At 43.0% G+C, this 14,370-nt stretch overlaps 1 protein-coding gene across 1 annotated transcript in view; it reads left to right on the forward strand.

Moving 5' to 3' along the window:
* ttc27 (tetratricopeptide repeat domain 27) overlaps nt 1–11,104 on the forward strand; it is a 111,210-nt gene extending 100,106 nt beyond the window's left edge. The window contains exons 17-20 of the mRNA XM_075482108.1: nt 816–1,007; nt 5,337–5,448; nt 9,093–9,190; nt 10,813–11,104. Of these exons, the coding sequence (XP_075338223.1) occupies nt 816–1,007; nt 5,337–5,448; nt 9,093–9,190; nt 10,813–10,938 (528 nt within the window). The 3' untranslated portion in view covers nt 10,939–11,104. The remainder of the gene's footprint in view (nt 1–815; nt 1,008–5,336; nt 5,449–9,092; nt 9,191–10,812) is intronic.
* Nucleotides 11,105–14,370: the final 3,266 nt, after the last annotated feature.

The following is a 14,370-nucleotide window of genomic DNA, read 5'->3' on the forward strand; positions in this document are numbered from 1 at the left end:
TTATCAGGCCCCTCTCTGTGGAAGCAGCTGCCAGTTTGGGAGGCACAGCCTTCAGTTATCAGGCCCCTCTCTGTGGAACCAGCTGCCAGTTTGGGTGGCAGACCCTTCAGTTATCAGGCCCCTCTCTGTGGAACCAGCTGCCAGTTTGGCTTCAGGAAGCAGACACCCTCTCTACCTTTAAGACCAGGCTTAAAACTTTCCTTTCTGATAAAGCTTATAGTTAGGGATGGCTCAGGTGATCCTGAAACATCCCATAGTTAAGCTGCTATAGGCCCAGACTGCTGGGGGAGCTCCCATGATGCACCTCTCCTCCCTCTGTTCTTTTTACTCTCCATGTACATGTGACATTGTGGTCATTAACTCGTGTTTCCCTGTTCCAACAGATATCCTTTGAATGGTGTTACAGTGTTTGTTGTCCCCTCTTTCTGTCTTCTCAAACCCCAGCTGGTCGAGGCGGATGGCCACCCTTCCTGAGTCTGGTTCTGCCAGAGGTTTCTTCCTGTTCAAAGGGAGTTTTTTTCTTTCCGCAGGGGAATGGACCGAAGAGAAGTTTTGGTGCAATCTGTTGGTTTCCTTAGCTAGTCTACTTTTCTTTAAATTGGTTTTGTATTCATGAATTTGACTAATTTGGAATTGAATTTATTGGATTGTCTTTGAAGTGCCTTCAGATGACATTTGTTGTAATTTGGCACTATATGAATAAAATTGAATTGAATTAACATTGACTTGAGGAGGTGCCAACCAATCAAACCATTGTATCACATGTTGAGAATTCCAGGTTTGGATTTACTTCATATCTATTTTTTCCATGATAGATTCTTCAGATCCTGGTCAGGGCAGTTGTTGACAACCTGACTGACAGCCAGGGTGCGCAGGCAGGAACGCTGCGGTCCAAACTGAAGGAGCTTTTGGGTCGGGTCAGTTCCCGCCACAGCAGGGACGCTGAGATATGGCGGCAGTACGCCCTGCTGTACAGCGGCGGCACCGACCCAGAGGACAGTGATAAGGTTGGTGCCCTACACCCACACATGTAATAGATACTTACATTGGACCCCTCCAGGTGTTACCTTTACTATTTGTCTTTCCTGATGTTCTGGTGTTACATTGCCATAATTTAAAATATTTTATAATATTTTTCTCTAATTGATAACAGGTTTTGTTTAGTTGATGAAGATGACAGGGGCCACAGTTTTCAGTTTGAGCTGGTGGTGACCGTGTTGTCCTGGTGTTTCATTGTTTGAACCCTGGCAGAATGATACAGACGTGTCTGATTGGCTGTTTTTTCTCAGGAACATGCTGATGGTAAGAAGTCAGTTCAGAGCTGCATTGTCTTTGATACTGGATGGTGGCCATTATTCATCCTTAAAAGTTAATATGATGCTACTCTCATTGTGCAATAAATCAAACAAATCTGTGCATTATGACCAGTGAAAGGTATTAATTGTTAACTTGAGTTTTAGCTTTTAAATTTCACAAACTTATGCTGTACATTGTTTGTAATGATGGATGGTAGAGTTGAGAAGCATTTTTTTTAAAGACATTAAACACAACTCTGCCGGTCTGCCAACTTTCATGCACCGTGCATGTGACTCAGCCAGTTCCCCTCGTCTCGTGCTACAAATCCATTTCTCATGCAGTGAAAAACTTTTGACTGATGACTGATTATGTGGCAGTGCGATAATAGGATGCTGACAGTGCTTGTAAAGATCGATATGCTGCAGATCGAGGTTTTCAGAGCATTCAGGAAGAAAGTGAGAAATATCAAGAGATGGGTAGAGTAGCCAAAAATTGTACACAAGTAAAAGTACTGTTACTTCAGAATAATATGATTCAAGTAAAAGTAAAAAGTAGTCATCCAAATAATTACTTGAGTAAGAGTAAAAAAGTGCTCGGTGAAAAAACTACTCAAGTACTGAGTAACTGTTGAGTAACGTCTGATTTATTTGTTAACACAAGCCTTCAATCAGACTGACAAAAATACAAAATAATCATCTTTAGGCAAATTAGAGTTCATCCAATTGATAAAATAAATTAAAATTAATTAATTAATTAATTACAAAATAGCTTAAATTAAAATAATCCAAGTAAATTCAAGAACTTCAATAAAAAATAAGAGACTTAGGAAATGTTTAAAACATATGTAACCCATATGTAACCTAAAAAACAAACATTCACCTATCCATGGGGGGAAAAACGAGTTTAGGAAACTTAGCGCTACATGTTTCCTCAAGTTAGATGTTGAGTTTCTGCTGAAATGTGCGTTTGTTTTGGTTGCCACAGAAGACACATAATGTAGCTGCTGTTTCTCACTCTTTGTAAGGTAAACATGCTTTCAGTATGAGGCCTCGTCTGCGTCTTCATTTCCCACCGTTGGTTCTGACATTTTTCATCTGTTTCTTTGTTTGTTTGCTACGACTGCTAATGCTAAAGCTAACCCGTCCCGCCGCTGAGATTGAGTACGGTCACGTGACCAGACTGCACGGCTGCGTCTGATTGGTGGAACACAGTCAGGTGGTAGAGCCTTTGGCGAAAGTCTCTCTCTCTGTCAGAATAAAACATTAAAATGAGGCGTACGCGGGGGGATAAAAATAATGAGGCGTAGAATACCAAAGAGGTAAGAAGAAAAGTAACCAGCTCATTGTAGCCTAATGTAGCGGAGTAAGAGGACAGCTTCTGCTGCACACATCTACTCAAGTAAAAGTAAAAAGTATAGAGATTTAAAACTACTCCTAGAAGTACAATTTTTTGAGAGTTTCTACAGACTGCTATGTGTGTCTGCGCTGCTCTGAAACTTTCTCAGCTTTGGCATTTCATTCATTCCAGTTCATGGCCCTGTCTTGCGTTTTGAGTCTATAAAGATGAGCTAGTGTGTATTAACACAAGCAGTTCTCATGTTTAACATTGATTCAACAACTTTGATTTTGTCTTTAGGGCTGGACGCATCTCACAACACAAGGAATATTAAAAACAGATCTACTGCAGTCATGTATGAAATCCCCCAAAAAACAATGATATGACACCAAAAATAGGCTTAAACCATGGACTGTCTGTATCTGGCATGCACACATGTTCTACACCACAACAGGGTGGAAAGAGAAAGCGAGATCACCTGCTGATAACTGTTCTTGGGATCATTCAGTTGTGTTGAGGATATTAAAAATTCTTTTTGAACTCATTTTGTAATCTCAGTCCCTCTCCACAGCCCAGTTAAAGGGGAACTCCGGGGCATTTGAAGCGCATTTCCATTGCTAGAGGTTGTCAAATACTGATAGTAGGACACAGAGAGGTACAAATCTGCGCTCCCTGTGTGGAGATCGCGCTGTTCGCACAGCCTGTCATGCGAGGCTAATACGTGGTGGCTAAGGGGCAAGAGCTAACCCTTCCACGTAAAACAACAACTTGCACACTGCAGAAACGTCACACCACTTTATAAACCATCCGACAATAAAGTCACAAGCCTTACCATCAAAACCATATGCATGGTTCTCACATTACTGGCATGGGGACGTTACAAAACAACTTTATAAACAGCATGTCACTTACCGGTTAGTTGTACGCTCGCGCATGTGAAAGCCCAAAAGAGTCGATGGACGATAATCCCATATACAAAACAATTATATTCTCTAGAAAAACTGCGTTCAAGTATTTAAAACATTACAACAATACATGCCCCTTTAATGCAGTGAACAGGACCAGCACAGCTGGTCTTCACTGGAGTTCGGCTGGCATGTGACACTGTCAGTGGGATGTTCTCTGTTATAACTCAGGTAACCATAGTAACATTAGCTGTACGAACATGGTTCTGAATCAGTGGTGAAAAGGCCTGTGGGACTGTTAATGTTTCAGTTCTGCTTTATTAGCTGTTTTATGTTGAGAATGAGTTGTGATGTTTCCAATGTCAGTGGGGCTGAAGAAGTGTTTGGATTAGGCTGATACTTCACTGCCATCAAAAAGGTTGCTGTTGTAATAAGTTCATCTTTCCTGGTGTTCCTGGTTCTCTCAGGTTTCACACGCCTGTGTGTGTGTGTGTGTGTGTGTGTGTGTGTGTGTGTGTGTGTGTGTGTGTGTGTGTGTGTGTGTGTGTGTGTGTGCGTGCGTGTGTGTGTGTGTGTGTGTGTGTGCGTGTGTGTGTGTGTGTGTGTCATAGTGTTTAGAATAAAAGGTTATGTGGTTCCTTTTAAGTTTGCCACAATATAACCACTTGTGTTATCAGTGCTAACTTTTTAAAATGGAATAAATGGGATATTGTGTTACTGACAGCAGGAATCATTCTGAATAAAATTTTTGGAATATAAATTTATCCTTAATTAGAAACGATGTTGCTGCTGTAAAAATGATTACTAAAGAAAAGCTATTGGTACAGGTAAATAGCAGAATAAGTGGAATATAAATCAGCTGACAAACAGGAAGAATGTAACAGAGGTGTGGTGGATATCTTCAGAGGTGAATATGAATGGATTAGAGTGTTGATGTTGCAGCGCCACAACAGCTCAGCTGATGAGTGCACTCAGCATCAGCAGGTAGCACAGAGTAGATAATAACTCTCTCAGTAGATGACATGGACAGGAACTCAGCTTTGAAGCTCAGTGGAGCGGTGTTAGAGTTTTTCCGGCATCATGTCTTATAAAATTAAATGAAATTATTCTTGCTTTCCTGATAATCCTCATCAGCACTCCAGCTTCATCAGTTTTTATTCCCCCAGTGATCTCACACTACCTTTCTTGGTCCTGCTGTGCATCCCAGACATCTCCTCTTCAATGGATCTGTTTTTAAAGTCTTGTTCCAGGCATTACTTGGGCTTTGAACAGATTAATCACCGACTCCCACATGCAGACAACTTTCCCGTTGCTATGACGATGCATCAAAACAGATGTGAAGTTACCAGCAGAAATCATCCCAGTAGTACAGCATCCAAACAAGCACTGAAACATATTTCAGAAATCAGTGTTTACACGGACAAAAGCTCATTTTCTCATGAACAGCTCAAGAAAGTGCAATGAGAGACCGAATATAGAAAGAAAGAGCTCAAACCTAAGTTTGACCCTGCTGTTCAAGGTTTGTGAAAAATCCAAAATAGGAGTATCATATTTGTCATGTTCTGCCTGTATAGATAAGAAGTTGTGTCAGTAGAATGATCCATGCATAAAAGAATTTCTGATAGATTTAATTCCCACTGCTGTGCCCAGGGCCGCTCTGCCTCAGAAGTAATACTATAAATGTAATCCAACAGCGCTGCTTGAATCTTGTCAGGAAGATTTGAAAAAATCCAAAACAAAGCCTGCATCTGCATATCAGCTGGAACAGTGATGCTACCTGCTTCTGTGTGCTGCTTCCAGGCTCTGCAGTTCCTGTCCAAAGCACATCGCTGCGAGGTGCAGGCTGGTGGCTGGGAGACAGAACCTGCTCTCTTCAAGGAGGTGATCCAACGAGCCGTCCACCTGGGAGAGGGTGAGAGCACCGTCCGCTGCGGGCACTGCTACCATTTATCACAGGGGGGAGGAGGTGAAGGGATGTAGGGATGTTCTCTGGGATCATCAGCCAGCATTATAACTGCTGCTGATGATCACTGCTGTTCGTGTTTATTGTGCCCACTGTGGACTCGGGTTTGTCCTATGTAAAACAGTTGTGGCCATCAGCACCCTCTCAGATGGTAAAGATCTGAACATGAAACTCCTGTAATTCATTCGTTTTTCCTCCCGGTAGTTCTGCTGCCTCCAGCACACCTAACTGTTCATTTGAGATGTTTTCTGCGCCTCTGTTGTCTCCGAGTGAAAAAGCTTATGGTGGGAAACCAGGTCGTCTGCGTGTGTGTCGCAGTTAACGCAGACATGCCCCCCCCCGGCCCCCTTACGCAGACACTCTGGTGCACCTCCCCAAAATTGTAACTCACTGCAGACAGTGCCGCAGATATCGTCGCAGGGAGGAGAGAAAGGAGGCCTCTGATTGGTCAACTCTACATCCGCTCTACACTATGCGTATTTCCGGTTTGCTAACCGGCTAATGGTGACGCTAACCGTGCTAACCGTGACGATTCTTTCGCCTCTCTGCCAGCTCCAGTAGTAGCAATATTTCTTCAGAGCTCTTAGATCCAAGGACTCAGGTCAGCTGGTCCAGTCCAGAGTCCAGACTAAACATGGAGAAGCAGCATTTAGCTGTTATGCTGCAAACAAGTGGAACAAACTGCCAGTGGAGATTAAACTTTCACCAAATGGAGACATTTTTAAATCCAGGTTAAAGACATTTCTGTTCTCATGTGTCTATGCATGAAATATCTTTTAACTTATCTAGACTGTTGCCTGTTTTTAAATTCATTTAAATGATTTTATTTGTTTCTTTTTATATTCTTTTATGTATTTTTAATGCTTCTTCCACTCCCTGCTGCAATGCTTTTATTTTATGTAAAGCACTTTGAACTGTTTGTACATGAAATGTGCTATATAAATAAATTTGATTTGATTTGATTTATTTCTAGATCGATCAGCTGCATGTCAATCAAAGTGCGCATTCGTCCAGTCGCCATTGTTGTTGAATGACCTCCGTAACCGGAAGAGAAACACGCCACCCACCACACCCACAATCCTAGCTTGTTCGTGATTGTCCCTCTTGCGTTGTGGCGGGGGATTAACATAGCACAGACTTCAAATTGGGCATAAATCAAAAATAACTGCGTCATGTCTGCGACAAGCTCACTGCGACACACTGCTGCGAGAGTATACACGGCCCTTAAACTGGAACTCAGACTGAGATGCAGACGGTTTGCTGGCCATGTCTGAGAGCTGGAGAAAAGTTTGAACCCTCTTTGCTCTGTGGAGAGATGCATCATCATCCTGAAACACCAGCTCAGCATCACCAAACCTGCTTTGGATCATCATATCATCAGTGATGGTGGGAGTGTGCTGGTTTCCTTCAGCCGGTCATCTTTCTGTGTTTCATGAGAGCAAACTGAAGTTCCAGCATCGTCTCCCTGGTGATTCATCTCTGAGTCTCCCTTCCATCCAACCATCCTCAGCCCATGCTGTTCTTCTCTTCAGGTGTTCCTGATGCTTTATTCCAGGCTTCTCTGGAAGGAAACTCCTGTTTCTGTCCTTTTGTTTTTCATTTCTGTTGTTGAACCTTTTCTGTTTTCTGTCCCGGCTCTTTGACGTCCTTCTTGTTCAATCTGTACGTTTCCCTTTTCAAACCTTCTCATTTTGTTTCTTTAGAAACTGGTTTTGGGAACAACCAACATCTTCTCCCACCCTCCTGAATTTGAAGGAGCTTTAGAAAGGTTTCCCCTGTTTCCATTGACAGCTCTCTTGTTGTTTCCCGTCATTCTGCAGCTGCAACAACTCTTTAAGCTCTGCAGGCATTTGTGGGATTATACTCGTGAAGGTGTTTGTTTTAGAAATGCAAATTACAAGGGAATTCCATAGATTTCTTTTGTTCTTCTTCTGGGAAAAAAACATAATAACAAAACATTTAATCCATTTTATTAAAAACTTTGTTTTGCAAAGCCTGAATGTTCAGCTATTGAGTGGAATAGTTTTATGTCATGTCTATTTTGATGACTTTTCCAAACTAAAAAAGCTGATTTAACATCCTCCCAGTGTGCTGATTTCATCACTTTATCCAGGGGATGCCTTCTTCTTCTCTTTAGCTTTATTTATTCTGCTGAAAGTGTTGTTATGTAGTGGTTTGCGTGACCTGGTACTGTGGAGTGAAACAGTGCCATGGCAGGCTGGAAATCGAACATGTGACCTTCAGTTTTCCAGCCTGTGGGCGATCGAGGACACTTTCAGTCCTGGAATATGCCCGATGAAGGTCAGTGCACCTCAAAACAATCAGAAGTACAGACGCTCACACACTTCTGTTGTGCTGCTTTAATCAAGAAACTGAAGGCTTCAAATGGATGTAAAACACGTGTTTCCATCCGTGTGTGTGTGTGTGTGTGTGTGTGTGTGTGTGTGTGTGTGAGATGATCTGACTGCAGTCGCAAACCTTTCCAGGCTGAATTCAAAGGGGACATAAAGCTGTCATCATCCCGTGTCGCTTTGACAGCATCAGAGGTGTGAACACACTGAGGAAGGTCTCAGTCCCAGTTTGGCTGTTAATCTCACTATTCCCACATGTTCTCATCCCAGACACACTGGATTAAACATCAGGGAGTCAGCCAGGAGTTAAAGGATGACACTACAGCAGAGCAGGAATGCTTTTGTCATTGCTCCACCTTTTATTACATGATGTTTTATTTTGATCAAGTATACACTCCAAACACTTTGTAAGCTGATGTGGTGGCACCTAAATACTCCAGGCACAGGCTCCATGTACTCTATTGAAAAAGGCTTTCTGCACCACAGTGTAGTTTCTGTGTGCGGCTTCACTGGGCCCAGGGTGGAGACCCACACCACCCAGGGCCCAGGGTGGAGATCCCACACCTGCACATGTAACAAATCCCCAAAAGACCAAACGTAAAGGACAGATGAAACAGCAGGAGGAAACTGGGATCATAAATCACCATGGTGACCTTTACAGTCGCAGCGAGGGGGGGGGGGCTGCCGGGGTGGGGGCGACGCTGCCATGGTGGGGGCGGCGCTGCCGGGGTAGGGGCGGCGCTGCCAGGGTGGAGGCGACGCTGCCATGGTGGGGGCGGCGCTGCCGGGGTAGGGGCGGCGCTGCCAGGGTGGAGGCGACGCTGCCATGGTGGGGGCATGCGCCGCCAGGGTGGGGGCCGCGCTGCCAGGGTGGGGGCCGCGCTGCCAGGGTGGAGGCAGGAAACAGCCAGGGGAAGCGCTGAGCTGTCAGGTGGAGCAGGGTAATATCGCTGCTGGCGCTCTGAGCTCAGGCGCTGCAACAAAAAAAAAAAACTACTTTCCATTAACTGTGCATGCTGGGATAGACACTTCCAGAAAGGTTTACTGGAATGGTGAAGAGTTGAAGCTTTTCTGGTTTTAAGCATATCTTGAAAGGAATAGTGTTCGGTGGAACTTCTTTGATTGAAAGCACTTTTACTCAACGTAAACTCCATTGTTGGTAAAATACTCGTACTAATAGAGACCCCTTCTGCATTAAGATTGTGCAGAAACGCTCATGTGTAAATGTCCTCTGTCTCTCAGTGACGGTCCGATGCAGCGAGAAGAAGAATCCAGCAGAAGCTCTGCAGATGCTCTCCTCCACCCGCCTCAGCCTGAGGAGTCTGGCTGCTAAAGCCAAGGTACAGTCCAGCAGTGCACTCCAGCTCTTTTTCCCCAGACGTTCTGAAATATCTGCCTCAGGTGCAAAGTGAAGTGTGAAAATCTGCATCCAGAAGAAGCCGCAGGCTTTACCCAGCTTTGGTTCTGCTTCAGTGGGAACTCAACACCCCTGTGTCCACGCTACTGAGGTCAAGGCAACAGAAGTGTGGTCATTTCTTTCCAGAAACACATGTCCCATGTAACGTCTGACACGGAGGTTCTGAAACTCACGCACAAAAAGACACGAGATTGATCTTTGTTTTTACCTTTGAAACAGCTCGAAGCGTATGCTCCACCCCACAGTGCGGTCCTGAGGTCTAACAAAAGTAGGAACTCTGATTCTCTCAGAATGGGATTATCAGCCTGCAGGATACAGTGGAATGCAGGATCTTGTGTTGCCGTGGTGACACGCCCAAAGGTCTTCTATCAGGTCGAGGTCAGGACCATGTGCATGCCAGACGAGTTCTTCCACACATCAAACTGGCTCATCCGTGTCTGCCTGGAGTTCACTGAGCTCCTGAGAGAGAAACATTCTCTCACAGATGTTTGTAGCAGCAGTCTGCATGCTGAGGGGCTGGACTTTATACACCTGTGGCCATGGAAGTGGTGGGAACAGCTGAATTAATTATTTGGATGGGTGATTGAATACTTTTGGCAATATAGTGTGTATATATGTATATATTAGGGCTGGGCAACAATAAAAATGTTTAATCTAATTAATCACATGATTTCCCTGATTAATCACGATTAATCGCATTTGTACGCAGAATCCAAAAGTAGCGTATAGCTTTTAGCATTTAGCTTTATTTTAAATGTGCTGCCATATGAATGAAAGTGCCATAACATTTGTTGTGCAAACACACTTTTAACACTTTCAACTGTAGTTTTTATGTAGAAGCCTCGCTCCACTGTCTGTTTCCTTGAATGACTTGCTGCTATCAGTTGTGTGTTTTGCCTTTAAGTGATATTTTAGACTGGAACTACTACGCTGAGAAGACAATTCAACAGTTCAAAAGTTCCGTACCCTTCTCCATGTTTGGTGGATCCGCCGATTATTTTCTTTTCCAGTTCCACAGCAGACAGCAACAGACTTTTACAGAATAAAAGCCTGTGAGCAACAGACTTTTACAAAATAAAAGCCTGTGAGCAAAAGACTTTCACAATAATAAAATAGATAATAAAACCTGTGTTTATGCGTGATAAAATATTTATTGTATTCTTATTCATCTTTTTCTTTTTTTCTGTAATGAGAGCACTGCAACAAAGTAATTTCCTGCAAGGGATTAATAAAGTAATTCTGATTCTGATTTTATATATATATATACATATATATATCTATATATATATAGATATATATATATCTATATATATATATCTATATATATATATCTATATATATACGTTGACATAAAGATATAAAATACAGTGTGTGTGTGTGTGTGTGTGTGTGTGTGTGTATTCCTGCTGTATCATACTCTGACCTGGGGGTCATCTGCATGATTTGGCCCATGTTCCAAAATGAGCATGAAGAAATAATGTTAATGATCTGTTCCTTCAGCCTATTCCATCCCTTTTCCTCATATCGTGTATTTGTGTCTTGCAGCAAACCCACACAGACGTGGCCACAGGTCAGATCCACGCTGAGCTCCGGGATGGCGTTGCTGCTCTGGAGCTCCTCGTGTCTGAGCTGCAGGAGCTGAGCGGGGGGCTGCGTGACCAATCCCAGTGAGCCTCGTCACAGACACGTTCCAAAAACACAACTCGGGCTGACGAGGCTCTTCAAGTCGAGTCAAATTTAAAAAGCCAAAGGACTCACTTTGATACTTTTCTACCTTTCTGTCTACAGTGGAATGTAAACGTTGACTGTAAGGTATAAAGCTGTAAAATGTTTCAAATTCATGCTTGTGCTTTGAATTCTTTTTGTTCTTCTTCTTGTTTTTGAAATATATCTGAAGTTATTGAATATCAAGTTGTTGGTCAGCACTAGGGATGTCCCGATCAGGTTTTTTAGCCTCCGAGTCATTTGATTTTGATTATCTGCCGATACCGAGTCCCGATCCGATACTTCTACAGTACATTAAAAAAATGAAGAAACAGATCCAGGATGTCCCTGATTTTTTTTTAAAACTCCTCCACATCCCCAGCTGCCGTGTTCTGCTTGGCCTCGGCACGTCGGGCCGCATGCGTTGTTTCTGTGTGGAGCTGAGGCCAGAGGCTGTGCTGGACTTTTCCGTTGTCCGTCAGTTTGACTGACAGGATCGTGAAAATCCCGTCATAGCCTATTTTACGCGTCACTTTCATTTTAAAAAATATATAAACAATAAGTCCTGAAGTTTAAATGGTCTTGTTCCAAATTGTATTTGTCTTGTGATAATAATGAAATATTTAATTTTCATTTATTTTTAATGAATTTTCAGTCCGAACAAGCTGAACAGAGAATCCACACCGAGCCATCCAGCATCAGGCAGATGTACAGCAGACAAAAGGCTGACTGTGGCCCCAGTCAGTTCACCTGCTGTGGCCCGAACAGTTCACCTGCCTGGGCCCGAACAGTTCACCTGCTGGGGCCCGAACCTGCCGTGGCCCGAACAGTTCACCTGCCGTGGCCCGAACAGTTCACCTGCCGAGGCCCGAACAGTTCACCTGCCGTGGCCCGAACAGTTCACCTGCCGTGGCCCGAACAGTTCACCTGCCGTTGCCTGAATGCACAGCCTCACACCTTTCTCCTGGTGGACTTGAATTGTGTGCCTGCTTGTGCGTAATCAAATGTCTCGAGTGGGACTGCTGCAGAGGCTGTTGTCATGAGGTTTTGGACTTTTGCCTCGGACAGACGATTTCTCGTGGCTGTTTTGATGTTGTTCTGAATCGGCGCTCTGCTGCCACACTGGAGACTGGAATTACAAGCGAAAAGTGAGTGATCAGAAGTCGGCAAGACTCTCTGAACGAGGGAAGCCAAAGAGGTCATGCATCAAGAGAGACTAATTAATATGCTCACTCGCCACCAAGTGGTCAGGTGTGTGAATAACAATCTGTCAAAATGACAGATTGCTTTCAGATTTTTCCGTCACCGTTTTAAAAAATAAATAAATAAATATTATAGTTCTGATAAAGAAAAATAATGAGAATAAATATACATATATAGATATATATCCGATTCCGATCGAGTCTGAAACCACGTGATCGGATCGGGACATCCCAAGTCGGCACCATCTCGGAGGCACTCAAAGCCAAACACTCCTGAATTATAGTTCCACGGGAAGTACAGGAAAAGAAATCTCAAGTCTCAGTTCCAGTGAGAGACTGTTCAGTTCCATGTTTTAGGCTTTTTGCTTGTACCCATCACAATAGGGCTACATTGATCTTTCCTCTATAACTCAGTTCATAGGAAACTAAAACTTTGGTTGGTGCTTCCTTTATACCCAATCCTGACACCCTGCCCCGTCAACAGTTAAGAATCTTCCAGAAGACAGAAACTTGTATGTTCTATAAACTGTTCTGCCTTTTGTTGCTCCTCTAACAAGTGTTCTGTGTTTTCCTCAATCAAATTCTAGATTAGACTTTATCTTCTAATTATAGAAAAAAAATATTGAGACATTATTACGTTACTGAATCATTTCCTCTGTACAGATTCATTTAGTTTGATTTAAGAAAAAAATAATCAGAATTTTTTCCCAAGTTTATTTGGAGTTTGATGTTTCTTCATCTTGGTAAAAAAAAACACTAAAAAAAATAGCTTCAAATGCACGATGTCATGCACTCACATCCACATGAATCCATCATCAAAAACAATATTTCCTCTTAGATAAGTTTACAGGAGCAACATGCCATTTCTATCTGGTATCTTCATGAGGAACGCCTTCATTTGTGGGACTGCAACACTCACCACCCTGGCATAACTTGGTGTAATAGTTCTTTTTCCAGTTCATCCGATCCTGCCATCCTTACATGTATGCAGTACAAAACTATTGTGAAAACAGACTACGGTTGTTTCCATCATCTTTAATATGGGCATTTATAAGTTGCAACAACATGGCAGCTCTGAGCTAACAGTGCAATAGTACGCGTTTATTCATTCATTGGTCTTATAATTTACAACTGAGGAATGCAAAGAAGTCCTACTTCTCTGACATCATCACCAAAAACAGTCCTAATGCTCGGGCCTTATTGGCTACAGCTGACAGGCTAACAAACCCTCCTGTGTTAGTGGCAACTGAACTTCATTCCACCATGGCCTGCAATGACTTTGCCAAATTCTTCACAGACAAAACCCAAAATATTAGATTTAGTAATATTAGTTGGTGCATCAGCAGCAGGCTCAGCATATGTACCGTCTCCACCGAAAACCAGTTTAAACACCATGACACAGTTCCAAGCCATTAACAGCAAAGACCTGGAGGACATCTTACGTCAGCTGAACTCCTCCTCTTGCTGTTTAGACATCCTGCCAACAGCTTTTTTCAAAAGGGTCAGACCTGTTACTGATGGTGAACTTGTCCTTAATGTCGGGTGTGTTTCCAGAGCCACTAAAAACAGCTGGAATCAAACCTCTGCTGAAGGACAATTTTTTTTATATATATTTTTTGGGTTTTTTTTTATGCCTTTTAATGATAGGACAGTTGGAGAGAGACAGGAATGCAGGGGGCAGAGAGAGGGGGGAGACATGCTGCAAAGGGCCCCTCGGTGCGGGACTCGAACCGGGGCCGGCTGCAGCGAGGACTGTAGCCTCTGTACATGGGGCGGCTGCTGTACCTACTACGCCACCGACCGCCCCAGGACAATCTTGACAAGACACAAATGAACAACTCCAGGCCCATCTCAAATCTCCCATTTTTAAGTAAGATCATTGAAAACAGCTTAATTACATTTTAACACAAAATAACTGCTATGACACCTTCCAGTCAGGTTTTAGACAGCACCACAGCACTGAGACTGCTCTGACCAAAGTGTTTAATGACATATTTAAAGTGTGGAACACTTTAAAACAGGCCTGAAAACCTTTCTTTTTACTCAATGTTGTTAATAATCTCCCTTTGAATGCTCTATCCTGTATTTATTTCGTTTTTGCATTTAAGGGACTCACTACTTTTATTTGTGTATTTTATTTGCATTTTACTGTCCCTGCTTTTGAACCTAATATTTGTCTTTTATCCCACTGTAGCAC

Source organism: Odontesthes bonariensis, chromosome 2, assembly GCF_027942865.1.
Source record: "Odontesthes bonariensis isolate fOdoBon6 chromosome 2, fOdoBon6.hap1, whole genome shotgun sequence".
Classification (NCBI taxonomy): domain Eukaryota; kingdom Metazoa; phylum Chordata; class Actinopteri; order Atheriniformes; family Atherinopsidae; genus Odontesthes; species Odontesthes bonariensis.